General features: G+C 35.0%; 2 protein-coding genes across 5 annotated transcripts; one reads left to right on the top strand and one right to left on the bottom strand.

Moving 5' to 3' along the window:
• The first annotated feature begins 2,270 nt into the window (after nucleotides 1–2,270).
• Nucleotides 2,271–8,883, top strand: LOC111292662 (ISWI chromatin-remodeling complex ATPase CHR17). Of its 2 annotated transcripts, none has more exons than XR_016328527.1 (25): nucleotides 2,271–2,561; nucleotides 2,840–2,971; nucleotides 3,041–3,147; nucleotides 3,356–3,462; nucleotides 3,590–3,687; nucleotides 3,831–4,010; nucleotides 4,094–4,315; nucleotides 4,603–4,737; nucleotides 4,821–5,103; nucleotides 5,177–5,250; nucleotides 5,449–5,669; nucleotides 5,743–5,830; nucleotides 5,912–6,005; nucleotides 6,091–6,279; nucleotides 6,375–6,406; nucleotides 6,524–6,600; nucleotides 6,692–6,781; nucleotides 6,864–6,933; nucleotides 7,037–7,091; nucleotides 7,174–7,232; nucleotides 7,307–7,472; nucleotides 7,751–7,929; nucleotides 8,024–8,239; nucleotides 8,352–8,482; nucleotides 8,574–8,645. XR_016328527.1 is itself a non-coding variant. In XM_022885156.2 (25 exons), exons 1-25 carry the CDS (start codon nucleotides 2,361–2,363, stop codon nucleotides 8,589–8,591), a joined length of 3,192 nt encoding a protein of 1,063 aa, XP_022740891.2. In that variant the 5' UTR covers nucleotides 2,271–2,360; the 3' UTR covers nucleotides 8,592–8,883. The 2 variants fall into 2 exon arrangements, 1 of the variants encoding a protein (XP_022740891.2); XM_022885156.2 differs by having other exon boundaries at nucleotides 8,384–8,482; nucleotides 8,574–8,883.
• Nucleotides 8,884–8,918: 35 nt separating this feature from the next.
• LOC111292669 (serine/threonine-protein kinase PBL27-like) lies at nucleotides 8,919–15,348 on the bottom strand. 3 transcript variants are annotated; one of them, XR_002690531.2, is made up of 6 exons: nucleotides 14,869–15,348; nucleotides 13,783–13,982; nucleotides 13,355–13,544; nucleotides 10,347–10,738; nucleotides 9,267–10,183; nucleotides 8,919–9,168 (listed from the first exon to the last, which is right to left on the bottom strand). XR_002690531.2 is itself a non-coding variant. In XM_022885166.2 (5 exons), the coding sequence occupies exons 1-5, from the start codon at nucleotides 15,008–15,010 to the stop codon at nucleotides 9,551–9,553; spliced, it is 1,557 nt and encodes a 518-aa protein (XP_022740901.1). In that variant the 5' UTR covers nucleotides 15,011–15,348; the 3' UTR covers nucleotides 8,919–9,550. The 3 variants fall into 3 exon arrangements, 1 of the variants encoding a protein (XP_022740901.1); XR_002690532.2 differs by having other exon boundaries at nucleotides 8,919–9,181; nucleotides 14,869–15,316; XM_022885166.2 differs by having other exon boundaries at nucleotides 8,919–10,183.
• Between the last annotated feature and the right edge of the window lie 2,215 nt (nucleotides 15,349–17,563).

Below are 17,563 nucleotides of genomic sequence, written 5' to 3'. Positions count from 1 at the left end.
TTAAATTATAAATTGATTATATTATTTCTAAAATGAGTAAAATTTAACCAAATTATCTTATTATATATTTATTTATTTATTATTATTATTATTAAAGAGGCTACCCGAGCTTCAGTTTGCTTTGCATTTCGGCTATGAAACCCAAAATATTATCGGGCCTCAGTTTGCTCTTCCATCAGGGCTTGCCCAGCTTAATATTATTATCGCTCTTACGCATTCGCCTTTTTTTTTTTTTTTTTTAAAGGACCCCAAATCTCTTTTTTTGAATTGACAGCATCATGCTTAGAAGAAGTTTGGTGTGCTACAAATGTTTTTTTTAACAGAGGTACGCTATTGGTGGTGGTACCTCGAGGCATTCTCAATTGGGTGGTACGCCAAGGTATGCTCAAATTGGGTGGTGTGGTAGCTGGAGGTATGCTGCAATTGGGTTGTACGTCGAAGTTCTGTGCGGTACTCTTCATCCAGTTGCCTTTATATTCTTATGGTGTATGTTGTTTCAATTTAACAAACTGGGTCTTGGGGTCTCCTCCATTTCCTTAGATAGTAAACACTGTGCTAGCATAGTTTGAACAAAAAATGGAAGCAAACAACAGCTCATCATCATCATCATCAACATGGAGTGTTACAATCTCAGAAACGTACAAGGGAAAAGGCGCAACTCTAGCTTTGCTTCCGTTTGTCATTTCTGCTCTTGTCGCAATCACATATATTTGTTTCAGAATCAGAGGCCGTCAAACAAATACTGAAGTCGTTGCCCAGTCTGACGTTGAGCTTGTTGCTACGAATGACACTTCTGCTGCTGCTTCTCCGCAGTATGCTTCTCTGTAACATGTTAGTAACCTCTTCTATAAACTTTTTTGCTCTTTACGTACAAAAAATTTTTTATTTTGGTTCTTTAGTTGGAAGTAAAGGCAAATATACCCAATACCCGAGCGGATCCTACAGGTTTATTGAAAATATAATTTGAGGCCGGGTCGGATAGTTTTTCTTGTGAAATTCTTTCCCTGTCTTCATTTCCATCACTTGTTTGTTACGCTAATCGAATATTATTTTAGAGTGATGTAAGACAACTTTAGTCCACATGAATAAGCAGCTGCTAACTTCCAAAAGAATCAAGGAGGGTTCCATGCATATGCATTCCACTTTGTTACGAGAACGCTATATTATCTCATTACGATGTTTGGTTTCACTCGACAGGTTATTTTAACACCAAGCATGGATTTCAGATCGGTCTGATGTCACAAAATCTACTGCTGAATAATGAGTTGTTGAATTATCAATGAGACTTTTATTATAATAAAATAATAATAACAACAAAGTGGCTTTTACTATAATTGCTGTTATTGAGAAATCAGAACTCTTTGTTGTGTTGCAATTTCCATGGATTGAAACTTTATATTATACTAAAGTTTTTCATTTGGGTTGAATTTCAACGTGTTTTGGGTGTGTTTTCTTCCTAGCCATTATATGTTTTATTTTTTACTGCGGTTGGTTCTTGACAAGTTTGAATTGAATTTTGTGTTAAGAGGCACGAGTTTATAAACTTTGAAAAATTTTCACTGTAACAACACACACAAAGTCTTGCTACTTGTCGAGCTTATAAATTAGGTATGCAACATTTTGTTATCGGTAAAGATTTTCATATGTAGAATTACAAATATGTATCATAAATACAACAATATTAATAAGAAGTGATTCAATTGGTAAAGATAAATTATCTCGATATAAAAATTTTGTGTTTGAATTTTATTATTGATAAATTTTTATTTGAGTTATTTTTAATGTATAACTTTTAATTTTTAAATTATTAAATACAAAATAATTTTATTTTGATTTAAGAAATTAAAAATCTACTTATTTTGAATAAAAAAAAAATTATGAATGGAACTTATCCAAATTTCGGAACTTATGTCCAAAACTAACTCGAACCAAGTGGTGGGTCGTCTAGCTGCTCTTTGTCAATGTTGCATGGTCATATTGCTCACAAGTCAGTCACCGACCAAACCCAAACCATGCACATAAAGCCCCTTCCCACCATGGCTCGAGTCGTTGCATTCAAGGGTCCGAGCCCACGCGCTACAAACCCCGAGCCAGCGGGTTAGCAAGGCGGGAAATTCTCGTTTCCTTGTACCTGGCGGGAAATTGCCTACTTGACACTCAATCCACTTGAAAACAATTAATCTCCACTTTCCCAAAATCCAACGGCTACAATATCATCAACTTCAATTCACTATCACTTTTATTCGGAGCCTCGTTTCTGTACGAAAATCAGTCTCTCTCGTTTTTATTTCTTTTTTATACTTTATTTTTTCCCTTTCTATCCAAAAGAAAAGAATAGAAACCCCCGATCTGAGAAAGAGATGGCGAAGTCGTCGAAGGCGGCGTCGTCCGATGAAGCCCTATCCAACAGCTCCAATTCATCAGAAGAGGAGCGAATCAACGATCAGATCGACGGCGATGAAGAAGACGCGGAAGAGCTCGAAGCCGTTGCTCGCTCTGCCGCCGCCTCCGACGAAGACGATGACGCCGTCGCTGATGAAAACACTGATGACGCCGACGAGGTAATTTCACGATTTTCCCCCTCTCAACGGTCTCCTTTTATTTTCCTTTGGAATTTTTACGATTTTGGTTGTTGGATCTAGCTTTTTGGTTGTTATTTGTAGTTAGGGTTTACTAATGATTGAAAATTTTGGTTTTAAGCATTTTGTTTTTACCGCTTTAGAATAATTTTTGCTTCTAGGGTTTCTAATAGGTTGTAAAAAGCTTAATTTAAACTTTTTTTTGTTTATATTTAGATTTTATTTTATTTATTTATTATTTATTATTTAATTTTGTGTAGGATGAGTCTAACGGGGCTGGTCCAGAAATTAGTAAGCGAGAAAAGCAGAGGCTAAAAGACATGCAGAAGCTAAAGAAGCAGAAGATTCAGGAAATATTGGATGCTCAAAATGCTGCCATTGATGCTGATATGGTGCGTAAGTTTGTATTCTGTTCTTTTTAGGTGCAATTTATGGTTTACTGATGTTTGGTTTAATGACAGAATAATAGGGGGAAGGGGCGTTTGAAGTATCTTTTGCAGCAAACGGAGTTGTTTGCTCATTTTGCTAAAGGTGACCAATCGTCATCACAAAAGAAGGTGAAAGGAAGGTATATATGTTTGCCTTTTTACTAAAGATGTTGAAAAGGATGATTTGTCTTGTTTCTGATGTTTTCATGATATACTACTGGTTGCAAGTGATAGTTATTGTTTTCTACTTGGTATTTAATGATTTTTGTAGTATTCGGAACTGTTTATGCTCCAGTTGTTTTGATTTAGACCTTCTCAAGTAATGGTTTCTTCCACTTGTTAATTTAGGGGCCGTCATGCATCAAAAGTAACTGAAGAGGAAGAAGATGAAGAATGTCTCAAGGAGGAAGAAGATGGTTTGTCTGGAAACACCCGATTGGTGACTCAGCCTTCTTGTAAGTTCTCTCTCTCTCTCTCTCTCTCTCTCTCTCTCTCTTAGATCCATCAGTTGGAGAACTCAGTTTAAGTGGTTTCATTTCTCTTTTATATGTTCTTTACTCTTTTTTTTTTTTTTCTCTCCAGGTGTTCAGGGAAAAATGAGAGACTACCAACTTGCTGGTTTAAACTGGCTTATACGACTGTATGAGAATGGTATAAATGGAATTCTTGCAGATGAAATGGTAAGTGATGTAAATGTGTCTTTTAAAGATTGTATATTGTTTAAGTTAATTGTCAAGGCTTGTTTGTAAGATCACAATAAGCTTGATCAGGGATATGTTGATCATAATAAGCTGATGTTTGTTTACTAAATTTTTCAATACAGGGACTTGGAAAAACTTTGCAAACCATTTCTTTACTGGGTTATCTGCATGAGTACCTTGGGATTACTGGCCCTCATATGGTTGTTGCTCCAAAATCAACTCTTGGTAACTGGATGAATGAAATTCGTCGATTTTGCCCGGTCTTGCGAGCTGTAAAGTTTCTTGGGAATCCTGAGGAAAGAGTAAGTTGCTTGATCATGCTTTGCTGATTACTCTTTTTTTTTTCCTATTTTTTTATGATTCTTATGTCTTCTAATTTCTACAGAGATACATCCGTGAGGAGTTACTGGTTGCTGGAAAGTTTGATGTCTGTGTGACAAGTTTTGAAATGGCCATCAAAGAGAAGTCAGCTTTGTGTCGTTTTAGTTGGCGCTATATAATTATCGATGAAGCCCATCGAATCAAGAATGAGAATTCACTCCTTTCTAAAACTATGAGACTCTACAATACTAATTACCGTCTTCTTATTACGGGTACTCCACTTCAGGTATGCATTTAAATGTTCTTTGGTATGGAAGCACTTACTGAGTTTTATAAGTCTCATTCCATTCACGACATCTACTTAGTTGCTAGAAATTCATATTCTGATCCTAGACTTGCATTTAAGTTGAAAACTTGGTCAAGCATGTATCCTGTCTTGTTTGAATCAATTTTAGTTGCCAACTGAAATGATTGTGATGATTTTTACCTTTCTTGTTTTAATTTTTTTTACTTCATTTGTGGTTCTTATAGATGTGATCAATAATGATCTTGGTGTCTTTTTTTTTTGTGCAGAATAATCTCCATGAGCTTTGGTCTCTTCTTAACTTTTTACTGCCAGAGATTTTTAGTTCAGCTGAAACTTTTGATGAGTGGTTTCAGATTTCTGGTGAAAATGATCAGCAGGAGGTCGTTCAACAACTTCACAAGGCAAGTTAAAAAATTTATCTATATACATGCCAGGTCTGTGGGTTTATACAAATAATTAACATTCTTTGTCTTTGCATCTTTAGGTTCTTCGACCATTTCTCCTTCGGAGATTGAAATCTGATGTTGAGAAAGGTTTGCCTCCTAAAAAGGAAACAATCCTGAAAGTAGGAATGTCCCAGATGCAGAAACAGTACTATAGGGCTTTGCTGCAAAAAGATCTTGAAGTTGTTAATGCTGGAGGAGAGCGTAAGCGTCTTCTGAACATTGCAATGCAGTTGCGTAAATGCTGTAATCACCCATATCTTTTCCAAGGTGCTGAACCTGGACCTCCATATACAACTGGAGACCATCTTATAACCAATGCTGGTAAGTTTACTTCCTGGAAGATGTTGAATCCATTGGTGTTGAATGAAAACTGACCTTAATAATTTATTTCCAGGTAAAATGGTTCTCTTGGACAAGTTACTTCCAAAGCTGAAGGAGCGTGATTCTAGAGTTCTGATATTTTCACAGGTAATTGAGGTTTGCCTAGATTTTATCTATTTATATATAGATTCCTGTGCTGTGTATATGAAATGTGTCAGCTATCTGTCTATACATTTCCCCGTGTTATACTTTTAATTTTGGTTACATCATTTACTATATACACGGTTTTATTATTTTTCAATTCTTCTTATTTGTGGTTGCTTTGTGGGAATTTATTATATTCAGATGACGAGGCTGCTGGATATTCTCGAAGACTATTTGATGTTTCGTGGGTATCTGTATTGCCGGATTGATGGTAATACAGGCGGAGAAGATCGTGATGCTTCCATTGAAGCCTTTAATAAGCCAGGAAGTGAAAAATTTGTTTTCTTGTTATCAACTAGAGCTGGAGGCCTTGGTATTAATCTTGCTACTGCAGATGTTGTCATCCTTTACGATAGTGACTGGTAAGCACCTGCCTATTTTTTATTAATCTGTCCTATTCCTCTTTGGATCAGTGATGCTAGGTGAATCTTGCAGGAACCCACAAGTTGATTTGCAAGCACAGGATAGAGCTCATAGGATTGGTCAAAAGAAGGAAGTTCAAGTATTCCGATTTTGCACGGAGGTTTGACAGTTGTCTTTGATCACTAATTGAAAAGTTAGCCTAGGCTAGGGTATACTGATTTGTATGTTTATTATGAAACAGTATACTATTGAGGAAAAGGTGATTGAGAGGGCTTATAAAAAGCTTGCCCTAGATGCTCTGGTTATTCAACAAGGACGATTAGCAGAACAGAAAAGTAAGAAGTTTGTAAGCAGACTAAATGTTTTGGGTGATTCTGAGTCTGTATCTGTAGCATTTCTATATCTTCTTGTTTCATGCAGCTGTTAACAAGGATGAGTTGCTTCAAATGGTGAGGTTTGGTGCTGAAATGGTCTTCAGTTCCAAGGATAGCACTATAACAGATGAAGACATCGATAGAATCATCGCTAAAGGAGAAGCAGCGACAGCTGAACTTGATGCCAAGATGAAGAAATTTACAGAGGATGCAATTAAATTTAAGATGGATGATAGTATGCCTCTCTTGTTCTTGTTTTATTTGTTTGTGAATTTATTGTCCAATAAACAATTGTTTTTTTTGGCCATTGACATTGTTCTGTTTCTGTAGCTGCTGAATTGTATGATTTTGATGATGACAAGGTAAACACACACTCTTTATATTTTGTCCCTAATCTTTCTGTTTGGTCTTCGCTAAGTCTAGTGTTTTAGAAGTGCCCTTTATTAATGGTTGCTGCTTTTGTTTTCTTCTTGATAAAGGATGAGAACAAGTTTGACTTCAAGAAAATTGTAAGTGAAAACTGGATTGAACCACCAAAAAGAGAGCGGAAGCGGAAGTAAGTTGGTTATTTCAGCATTCTACTTAATTTTTGGCATTAGTTATCTTTTATTTCTATTTGACTTTTATTTCTTCTTTCCTTTAATCAGTTACTCAGAATCTGAGTACTTTAAACAAACCATGCGCCAAGGTGGTCCAACAAAACCTAAGGAACCTCGAATTCCTCGCATGCCTCAACTGTAAGCACTTTCTCAAACTAACGACTGTTAAATAGTTTGCATTGTTAGATATCATGGCTAATAAAATTTTGCAATTTCTCAGGCATGATTTCCAATTTTTTAACACTCAGAGGCTAAGTGAGTTGTATGAGAAAGAAGTACGCTATCTCATGGTATGGATGATCTGAGCAAATACCAAAATTTTATTTTCTTCATTGACTTCTTGGTGTTAGTTGTGAGTTATTTTCTGACTGTAATTTTTTTAATTGAAATCAGCAAACACATCAGAAGAATCAGATAAAGGACACTATTGATGTGGATGAACCTGAAGGTATTTTACTTTTGCTATATAATGTGCTGCTTTATGTTACACAATCTTCTTTATGCCTTCTTGACTTAGTCTCATTATTTAGAAGGGGGAGATCCATTAACTGCTGAGGAGTTGGAGGAAAAGGAGCGACTGTTAGAAGAGGTGAGTGGAATGTGGTGTGTGTTATGTTTTTATTTATAGGGTGCTTTACTCAAACTTAATTTTTGGGTGCATAGGGATTTTCTTCATGGAGTAGAAGAGATTTCAATACTTTCATTAGAGCTTGTGAGAAGTATGGACGAAATGATATAAAGAGTATTGCTTCAGAAATGGAAGGGAAAACGGAGGAGGAAGTTGAAAGATACGCCAAAGTTTTTAAAGAACGATACAAGGAGTTAAATGGTAAGTGATCTCCAATATTATGTTATTTTTGCATCGCTTGGATTGGTTTTCAATTGCCCATAGTTGTTTCTCTAGACGGGATCTTGAGTATTAAAATTTGACAATTTTTAAGTATGTTCTTCCAGGAGCTTCATTTAATATGATTGAAGTATATGCATGCTTGGGAAAACATATGCTACATCGATCATAGAATAGTTTTGATTGGTTCAACTAGTTCTAGTAGTTGGTTCTGGTCAAGGTTTTTTATGTTACATTAATTGCTGGAATTTTTAATACAGATTATGATAGGATAATTAAGAACATTGAACGAGGAGAGTCCAGGATTTCTAGAAAAGATGAGATCATGAAAGCTATCAGCAAGAAATTGGATCGCTACAAGAATCCATGGCTAGAAATGAAGATACAGTATGGTCAGAACAAAGGGAAGCTGTACAATGAAGAATGTGATCGGTTCATGGTGTGTCTTTAAATCTTTTTCATCAGTCAGGATATTTGGATGCACCTTAATATTGTTTTTCATATATTTGTGCCTTTGCGTCACATTTAAACAGATATGCATGGTTCACAAGCTTGGATATGGGAATTGGGAGGAGTTGAAAGCAGCATTCCGTACATCCCCTTTGTTTCGATTTGATTGGTTTGTGAAGTCACGGACAACTCAAGAGTTGGCAAGGAGATGTGATACCCTTATTCGATTGGTTGAGAAGGAAAACCAAGAATACGACGAGAGGGAGCGACAAGCCCGCAAGGAGAAGAAACTTGCCAAGGTTCGGCACATCTTTACTTTTGTCTGTTATCAAAATGCCATGCTGCAACCTGTCATTCTTTGTCTGATTCATTTGAAATTATATATTTCTTTGGTTGCTCTATTTATTCCAGTTGAGTCTCCTTACACGATTCTTACATTTCAGAACATGACACCATCAAAGCGTGGTGGGAGGCAACCAACTGAGAGTCCTACACAACTAAAGAAACGGAAGCAGCTATCAATGGATGATTATGTGATCTCGGTTTGTTTTGCACTGAAATTTATGAATTTTGTGATCAATTTATTATCTTTTCTTTTTTCTTATATAAGTTTTATTTTATCTTATTTTGCAGGGGAAAAAGAGAAAGTGATATCAGCAATGTAAACTACAAATTTTGGGTTTAAAGCAAGAAATATCATGTTGAGGAGTTGGGTTGTAGTTTGCATGCTAGACTCTTGACTTGAAAGGGCTAAATCATTATTGATGCATTAGGATTTGAAAGCTGCATAAACGAGTATACCGGGTAACTAGGGTTTTCTAAGTACAATATTATGCTCCATCCATCGGAACCATATGATATTTGTATGCCAATTAAACTTATTGTTCCTCCTGAATCATCAAGAACATGTGAACTGCCTTCCAATGCAGTTTTGTTTTGTTTAGTTAGAAGTTAGAACTTAAAAGGGAGAGAGAGAGAGAGAGAGGAAAGACGTAATTACATACATGAAAATAATAGAGAACAATATGATGATCATCATACATGAAAATAATATCATGAAACCTCTGTATCAAGCCGAAAGCAGGACCGACTCAGAAATCCATGCGCAAGAACTGTACGACTACAAAAGATGCCAACACCAATGAGACATCCACACAAAACCCACTACGTTCTCTCAGCATACAAGACAATAATATGGGGCAAAAATTAGACGTCTTCCCAACATCTCCTGTAACATGAATCTTAGAAAAAATAAAATAAAATAAAAAGCCTAAAGACATGGATTAACATATTGCATACAATATTTTCTCGGCTGCAGTAATTTACCTGTGAATGCCCCGAACCGGTCAACCGCTTTCGATACCTTCTTTAACCGTGTTTCTTCCTTCAACCACATAATTTGAAGCATTCAGTTTCATACTCAACTACAAGAATGATTATAGGACAAGCAGCAACAGTCAAAGTAGGATATACGCATTAACTCTTATTTCCTGGGTAGAAATGGAGACTGACAGCAAAGGATGGTTTATCTTCAAAGTTTTCTTCTTTTCCAATGACGACCCTTACAATGATACAACATGGCATCGCTTGAACGAGCAAAATGACATGAATTAAGTAGTTTGGATGCGCCAGTCATTTGTACCATCAAAGCTTCCCATTGCCCGTTTTTTCTCCCTCCAATTCTCACCCCATACTTTAGCCTCTGCAACAGCGTGTGCTCTATCAAGATCACGATTACGTGGAGTTTCCCTTGCTCTCACAGGGTTCAGAGGGCTATCTCTATGAGATTCCTGTCGTTCTGGATCATCTAAACCATATTTCCTCCCTGACCCCCCACCAGCTTCATTCCTGCCTAATTCTGCACCAAAGCTCAATTCCCTACCATGATTCCTCTTCCTGTAATCAGGTGAATTTCTACGGGTAGAAGGGGAACCATGCTGTCCACGATCATCTGGGCTGTCCAAACCATCTGCTATACTCTTTCGATCATCCTTGAGTCTTGGCGTTGATGGACCAACTCTGTTGCTGTGATTGCTGGGCACATTGGGTTCATAGGTCTGTGAGGCTAGATATGTAAGGGCTGTCACAACATCGCCTATTAGAGGCCTTGTAGCAGCTTGTTCCTGCAAACACATTGCTGCAACTGCAAGAGCTTGGTATAATCCACGCATTGGATAACGACCTTGCAGTAGTGGGTCAGCCATTTTCGGAAACTTCCTACGATCTTTGAATAGTGGTCGTGCCTACAAACCCCCATTTTCCCAAGATAGAAAAGAAGTACAAGAAAACTTGATTTAATTCAAAGCAGTAATAAATAAAATATAACAGTAATTCTGCAAGGAATAAATTTTGGAAGTAATCTCTTGCATTAGAATCATGGCAGGATAGAAGAGAAAAGATACTTACCCATGCAACAAGATTATGCTCTCCGGGAGCACATGTATTATCAATGGCCTTGCGTCCTGTGATAAGCTCAAGAAAGACCACTCCAAAACTATACACATCAGATTTTAGAGTGAGCTGGCCAGTCATTGCATATTCTGGTGCACAATAACCATAAGTGCCCATCACACGTGTGGACACATGGGTTTTGTCACCAACAGGACCCAGTTTTGCAAGCCCAAAATCTGATAATTTAGGGTGATAGACTTCGTCAAGAAGGATGTTCGATGATTTTAAGTCCCTGTATATAACAGGAGGATTAGCTCTATCATGCAAGTATTCCAATCCCTTGGCTGCACCAGCTGCAATCTTCATTCTGGTATTCCAGTCCAGAGGTTCCTTGTCTGGTGGAAGATCTGAAAACATATTTAAAACAAGGTAATCATTGTGGCCTGCCAAGCGTGTGATTCTCTAATTCTAATCTGATAGCACATTAATTAAATGAGTGCAAGACAAGCCACCGAAGAGAAGACTGCTGATGTTGAGTGAAACCTTAAATACAAAAGTATCACTGAAACACAATTTAAAAGTTATACTCATGATGAGATGTCAATTTAAAAAACCCAAGCCCATATAACAGTTTCAAGGATTAGATGATTCACTTAATATTAAGAGCGAAGACTCTGATGCGCAGCTACATAGAGATATATGCATGTACACATGTAAATTCATAGGCGGCATGGCACGATCCTATATTTGGCACGACACTATAATGGGCTGGGCAGGCCCAACACAAAAAAAATGAATCGTACCAGGCACGGTTTTTATTAAAAAAACCCTCGCCCAGCACAGTCCATAACCCGATAATGATATGGGTTGTGCCGTGTTAGCCCATGGACCATCAAATAGTATTTTTAAAAAATTTTTTACATTAATTTTTTAAAAAAATTGAGTTCTTTTCTTATATATATATATATATATATATATATATATTATTTTAGTGACATTATGAAAAAATTAAGACATGTTTACATGATTTGTCTTAAAATGCCTATGTCAATGGGAAAAGGGAAAGTTTTTTACTATGAATAAATAAATTTTACAAAGATTAATTAACTAAAAAATAATAAATTTTACAAGTTTTTCTTCCAATGATATAAATTATTATTTTCTTCCAATGACAATTTTTTCTTGTGAGCGATATTCGCCACATAACCGATTGATCTTTATGAGTTTTTTGAAAAAACAAATCAATCCCTTTAAATGTGGATCGATCCTTTTATCTTGCCATACCAAAATAGAGCATTCTATTAGAAAATGGATAGATCTTTCTAAAAAATTAATTGATTGTATATCTTTGTTAGCAAAATATGGGTCGTGCCATGCTGGGCTTGTGTTGTTGGCCAACCCTTGGGAAACCATGGGCTTGTGCCGTGCCAACCCATGAGCCTTGAAATGCTCAGCCCAGCACAACATGACTAAGAGGGTCTGGCCTGGCTCAGCAAGATTATTGTAGTAAAATGGATCGTGCTGGCACGACACATAATGGGCTGGGACATGTGCCATGGGCTGCCCGCCCATTTTGCCACCTCTATATGTATTATTCTCACAACAATAACAACATGGTGAGGACATTCTCATAGTAATAAGTGAAGTTAGATTCCACTTCTATTTTGTGTTGATGCTAGGAGAGTTTTAGCATAAATGTTTAGACCTCAGGGGAAAATGTTGAAGCTGTGAGGAAACTGCCAAAAATTCAGCTGCTTCATTTGCAATCAAGAACACATTTTCTTTTGACAGCTGAACTAATTAAATGACCAAGCAAGGGCAAGCTGAGAGGATAACCAAAGCAAAAATTTGCCAATATAGAGTCACAGTTTGTTTCTCCAAAGGGACCCGTACTTCGTTTCTTAATGCCTTATAAGCTCCTGCAGAAGCTACTTGGCTAACTTTACTCCCTTCATGATCTCTCTCTTTCTCTACATTACAACTAACTACCAACCTTGTTGAGCAAACTGTAAGTCAGCCTTCTACTTTTGGAAACTTAAACCTAGTTTAGAACTTGTGGGATCATACTGAATATTAGTCAATCCACATCTCTAGCAGAGGAATCTGTGCTTATGCACAGCTGTAGAATTTCTCTCTAGTTTGTTGCTCAAATAATCTTGGTTTCTACAACAACACCAAAAAGATGCATAAAACCAAAAATCTAAAAAGCACACAAATAGAAACTCTCCCGCACACAGTCACAGTCAAACTATCATCCAACTTCATAACCTTTACCACTCATCTAGCATTTGCATAGACATAGGTCAACATCATTCAACTATCTCTAATTTTGAAGACATGCATGGTTTCGTTTTCATCATAACGTAGACAAAAGATAAAAAGGAGGAGAGGGAGGGGGTGTGATCATTTTCATCCTTTAAAGCAAGCCACCAATTGACAGTTATATTTAGCAAAACTAGCAATTGTGTAAACCACCATGTAGCAAAATTCAGCCTCAACCTAATGGCTAGGTAATGCTTCAAAATAAAACGAAAATTCTTTGAGGAGCTAGAAATGGTGTTAAGGAAGAGACCAGGCACCAATACAATGGGATATCTGGTAATATATTGTCTAGTAGCATAGAGGAAGCCAAAAACAATCAGAAACAGACCATTAGTTCAGTGAAACAAAAACCATTCTCCCTAAATTACAATTCTAAAAATCTTGATAACTTATTCTAACAGGCATTAACTCTTCATTATATGTTAAAAGAGCTCTATAGAAGGAAGTATGGTTATACCAAAGTCAATCCAATGCTGCTTCATCAATAAATAACTCTGTAATTAAGGCTACAAACCTTCTGTTGTAATTCACTCAATTGGTAAACTGTAGTTCCTGAAGACAGGAAAAAGCAAACAGCCATGCATATTCACCGACATAGAAGTATTCTGAGTGTGTGATTCAGTTTTCAAGTTGACAGTGCAATCAAACCAAAAGCTAAAGGATTGAAAGTATCATGAACACAAAAATACTGGCGCCCTTACCATGTAAATGATCCTCCAATGACCCTAAAGGCATAAACTCATAGACAAGGAGGCGTTGGTCCCCTTCAGCACAATAACCAATCAAGTTGACAAGGTTTGGGTGGTGTAAGAGGCTAAGCATGAGAACTTCAACAAGAAATTCTCTAGTTCCCTGAAGGCCATTTCTATCAAGCTGTTTGACGGCAACTACCTGCAAACATGAAACAATTATTAAAGAATTGATTAAACTACATAATTAACATTCTTCACACCCAGAATTCAAAATAAAAGTAAAAAATTGCAAAGCTTACACTATGAGTATATTTAACATCAGTAGGATCCCAAGTCTATCAGAGAAAGCAAGCAACTTAAGCACAATCAAATAACATAAGAACATGTTTAAAACACGGTCATTGACATCACATCTATTTCAAGTATCTTTAACGGACCTGTCCTGTACTCTCCAAGCGACCCTTGTAAACACGTCCAAAACCCCCTTCTCCCAATAGACATTCTGGCCTGAAGTTCTGTGTGGCAGCGGCAAGCTCTCGAAAGGTAAATGTTTGTGCTGCAATATTTGCTGTTGGTCCATCTTTAGGTACTGCAGGTTCCTTCTTAGAATCAGAAGCACTCCGAGATTTCGATTTGTCTGTTCAAAGAAGTGAATCAGATATATTGGACAACATGAAAGAAGGAAGACAGAAAACAATAGAATTACAATTAAAAGGGAAAAACAAAAGTTAAAGGCCATATTCCTGTAAATGTGGCATACAGTGAGCACAACTGCTTGTTGCAAGTAAACTTGCAACCCCATAAAACTAAGTCACCTAGAGATGGAGATGGACCATTTTATAACCTTAGAATTGTGCACTACAATAAACTTCGTCAATAGAATATATAAACTCGTCTCTCTTGCACACAAAATTAACCATAATAGTAAAGTCCCAGATGATTGTATATAGTTCTTAATTTAAGACTTTGACAGTGCATTTTACATTCTAAGTGGAAGAAGAAACATCTCAGGCAAAGCTTTTAACTGTTTATTTGACTACATTCTATATCATTTATAGGAAAATTCCAAATTCTCACTAAAATGCATTTACTACCATTTAGTCCATGTTAGGTTAACGATTATGGATGAAAAAGAATTTACAAGAAAATGACAAAATCCGCGTTTCTAAAACTAAGAGCAGACTCCCAAATAACTCCTTAGGTCCTCATCTGGGTAAAACTCAAACTAGTTTACCAACAAACAAATCACTAACTAACAATTCATCAAAGAAAAGCAACACTCAAAGCTAAAAGATAGATAAATTGATAAACCATCTAAATCAATGAAACACCCCAAAACAACCATAAATGTGTCAGATCAAACTAGCAACATATTCTAACAGCTACCTATCATCAAAAATTTGAAAACCAAACCAAGAAAAGCAAAGAATTCAACATACTCCAGCTGATCAAGAACCAAGAAGTTAAAACAACAGAGAGCAAAAAAAGAGTAAACTTTGGCTAAAAAAATGAAAACCTTTTACCTGAATTAACTCTATTAACATGATGAGACTGTCCAACTGAGCCATCTTTAGTTGAATCCTTCTTGCTCAGTTCTTTCACAGTGTCCCCACCATTACTCCCTTCCTTGTTTGATGATCCAAAACAAGGAAAACACCCACCCATAATCAAAATCCAAACAAATCAAACAAAACCCAGAATTAAAAACCCAAACTTTAACACAATTCTTCAACAATTACTCCAAAGTCCAAACCATCCTCACTTTCACCCTTTCAAAAAAAAATCACTGAATTACTCTCTAAAGGCCCAATCTTTACCTACTCTTTTTCCCCCTTCAAACCCTCTCCCTTGAATCTTCTAGCTTCTCTCTCTATGATCTCAAGTTCCCATTTCAAACAAAGATCGAGACCGATGTGGCAGATCAACAAATCGAAGAAAAAAAAAAACTTATGCTCTGTAAGAAGAGAAGGTAAAGAAAAAGAAAAAAGAAACAATTGAATAAATAGTTTAATTTATTTATTTACTGGAAATAAAAGGCGGAGGCTAAAAAGTATTTTACGTATAATTATCCACTAATTAAGAGATTTACTTTAGGTAAATTTATTTTCACATAATTACTTTTTTTAAATTATTTTCTCGTAATTACTAAAGTTACTAGGGTAAGCAAAAGCCTTTGCTTTGAATCGAAAGATAATCTCTTCAAAGTTAAATTTGATTATTATAATTAAAAATTTAATAATTTATCATATTAATAAATTTAAAATTTAATCAATTAAGTTATATAATTCTTTTAAGAAAATAATATTAATAAATTTAATTCGATACGGAAGTGTAGATAAATAAATTATTTTTATATAAATGAGTGGTATAAAAATATTAAAAATTAACATAATATAAAATTTTTATTTTTTATTTAATCAAACTTAAAATTTTAAAATATAAAATTTAATTTATTGTTGCTTTTTATATTTAAAACTTCAATATTTATATTTTTTTCTCTATCACAATTGCCTAAATCTTTGTTATATTATTCAGAAAAAGGGTTTTAAATTTTAATAAAATTTTTTACCCTTTAATTTTGGTGAAATTTATGAAAAAAAAGAAAATAAATATAGAAGTTTATTAATTAATTATAATTTAATAGTAATATAGTCAGGACGGTCGGAGTAAAAGACTGTGGGTCCCACTTTAGAGGATGTGGTTCCACACTTTGTGATGGACATTCTCATCACATGTTTTTAAAATAAAAACTGTTTAAAAGAGGAAAAAACTTTAAAGAAAAAAAAAGAAAAAGGGGCTTTGATTTAGTGTGGTTCATTTCCGTTTTACCTTTTCGGAGTTTTGAAATTTGAGCCGTTGGATTATGGAAAAGCTGGTGACGTCATGATGCTTGATGCGACAATGGTTTTTTTTTTTTTTTAATTTTAAAACTCAGAATGTCAGTTTCTGACAAAAAGCAGTTTTGTACGAAGGGAACGAATACATTTAAAATATTATTTTACAAAAAAGGAAGTGATTTGTTTGTAGGTCCAACATGGAAGCCCAATGAATTGGGCTTTAAAAATGGAAATATTTAAAGAAAAATTTTACATCTTCACTTCATTACAAATATAGAGTAAATATTAGTCTTAAATCTGAAATTTTTAGCCAAATATCATTTTAATTCACATATTTTCAAAAATTATTTGTTAAATCTCAAATTCTTTCGTTAAATTTTAACATAAATTCAAACATTAATGGTAATAACACTCAAACATTTAATTTAATAATTAATGGATGATTTTTATCTTTAGAGTTTTTTTTTTTAACGAAGACTTAAAAATTATTTGAATTGCACCATATCTCCGGTTGAGCTTCGTTTATTATGAAATATTATGCCAAATGCACTGATACAACGTTTGTATAATATCATTGACGTGTGATGGCCTTTAGTTACTTACCGAAGATAAAAGCTCAAATTAAAATTGGTACATTTTCACCGCACTTTTAATCCCAATTTTGTTTATTTCTTTCCTTTTCTACCCTTAAAGTTGTAGAGATTTTCATATCATTTAATCTTTCGTTATTTTTACTTTTGTCATTTTGATTTTTTTACAAATTTTAAAACAATTTAATTAATTTAATATAATAAATAAATAGTATAAAAATATATAAAAATAATTTATTAATATACTTTTAGAGTAAAGTTCTCATTCTTAATAGTCATTTTTTATTCTCACCTTACTGCTACTGTTATTTTGTTATCCAAATTGATATCTACTAATTTTAATTTTATTGATACAGTAATCAATTTTGCTGCTATAATAACTAATCTTATGACTATTGTGTTTTTAATTTCATCGAAACTAATCTCACTACTTATCCAAATGAACCCTTATTCATGATCTTGAAGCCTGCAATATAGACTTGGATTACCAAAATTTTGGTGGAAGTAATGAATTCCACAACCTTGAAATATGGTGAACATATACCCAAAAAAAAGAAAATACTTTGGGTATGTCTTGAATTGCTTTGGGAACTTGATTTCTTGATTTTGGTAGGGTAGACAAAATCCCAACCAAGTAACGTTCTCCATTTGGTTTTGGACATGTTGAGAATGGAAAATAAATGGATGTTGGGGACTGGATGAGCTATGGTTGAGATCGTCTAATTACGAAACTTTTTTTTTTAAGTTTTTAATTTATCCTTCAACTTCTCTTATTTTATTACATATTTAGT

Source organism: Durio zibethinus, chromosome 16, assembly GCF_047325235.1.
Source record: "Durio zibethinus cultivar Kanyao isolate XHJ-2024 chromosome 16, ASM4732523v1, whole genome shotgun sequence".
Classification (NCBI taxonomy): domain Eukaryota; kingdom Viridiplantae; phylum Streptophyta; class Magnoliopsida; order Malvales; family Malvaceae; genus Durio; species Durio zibethinus.
This window is presented reverse-complemented; position numbering and strand designations above follow the sequence as displayed.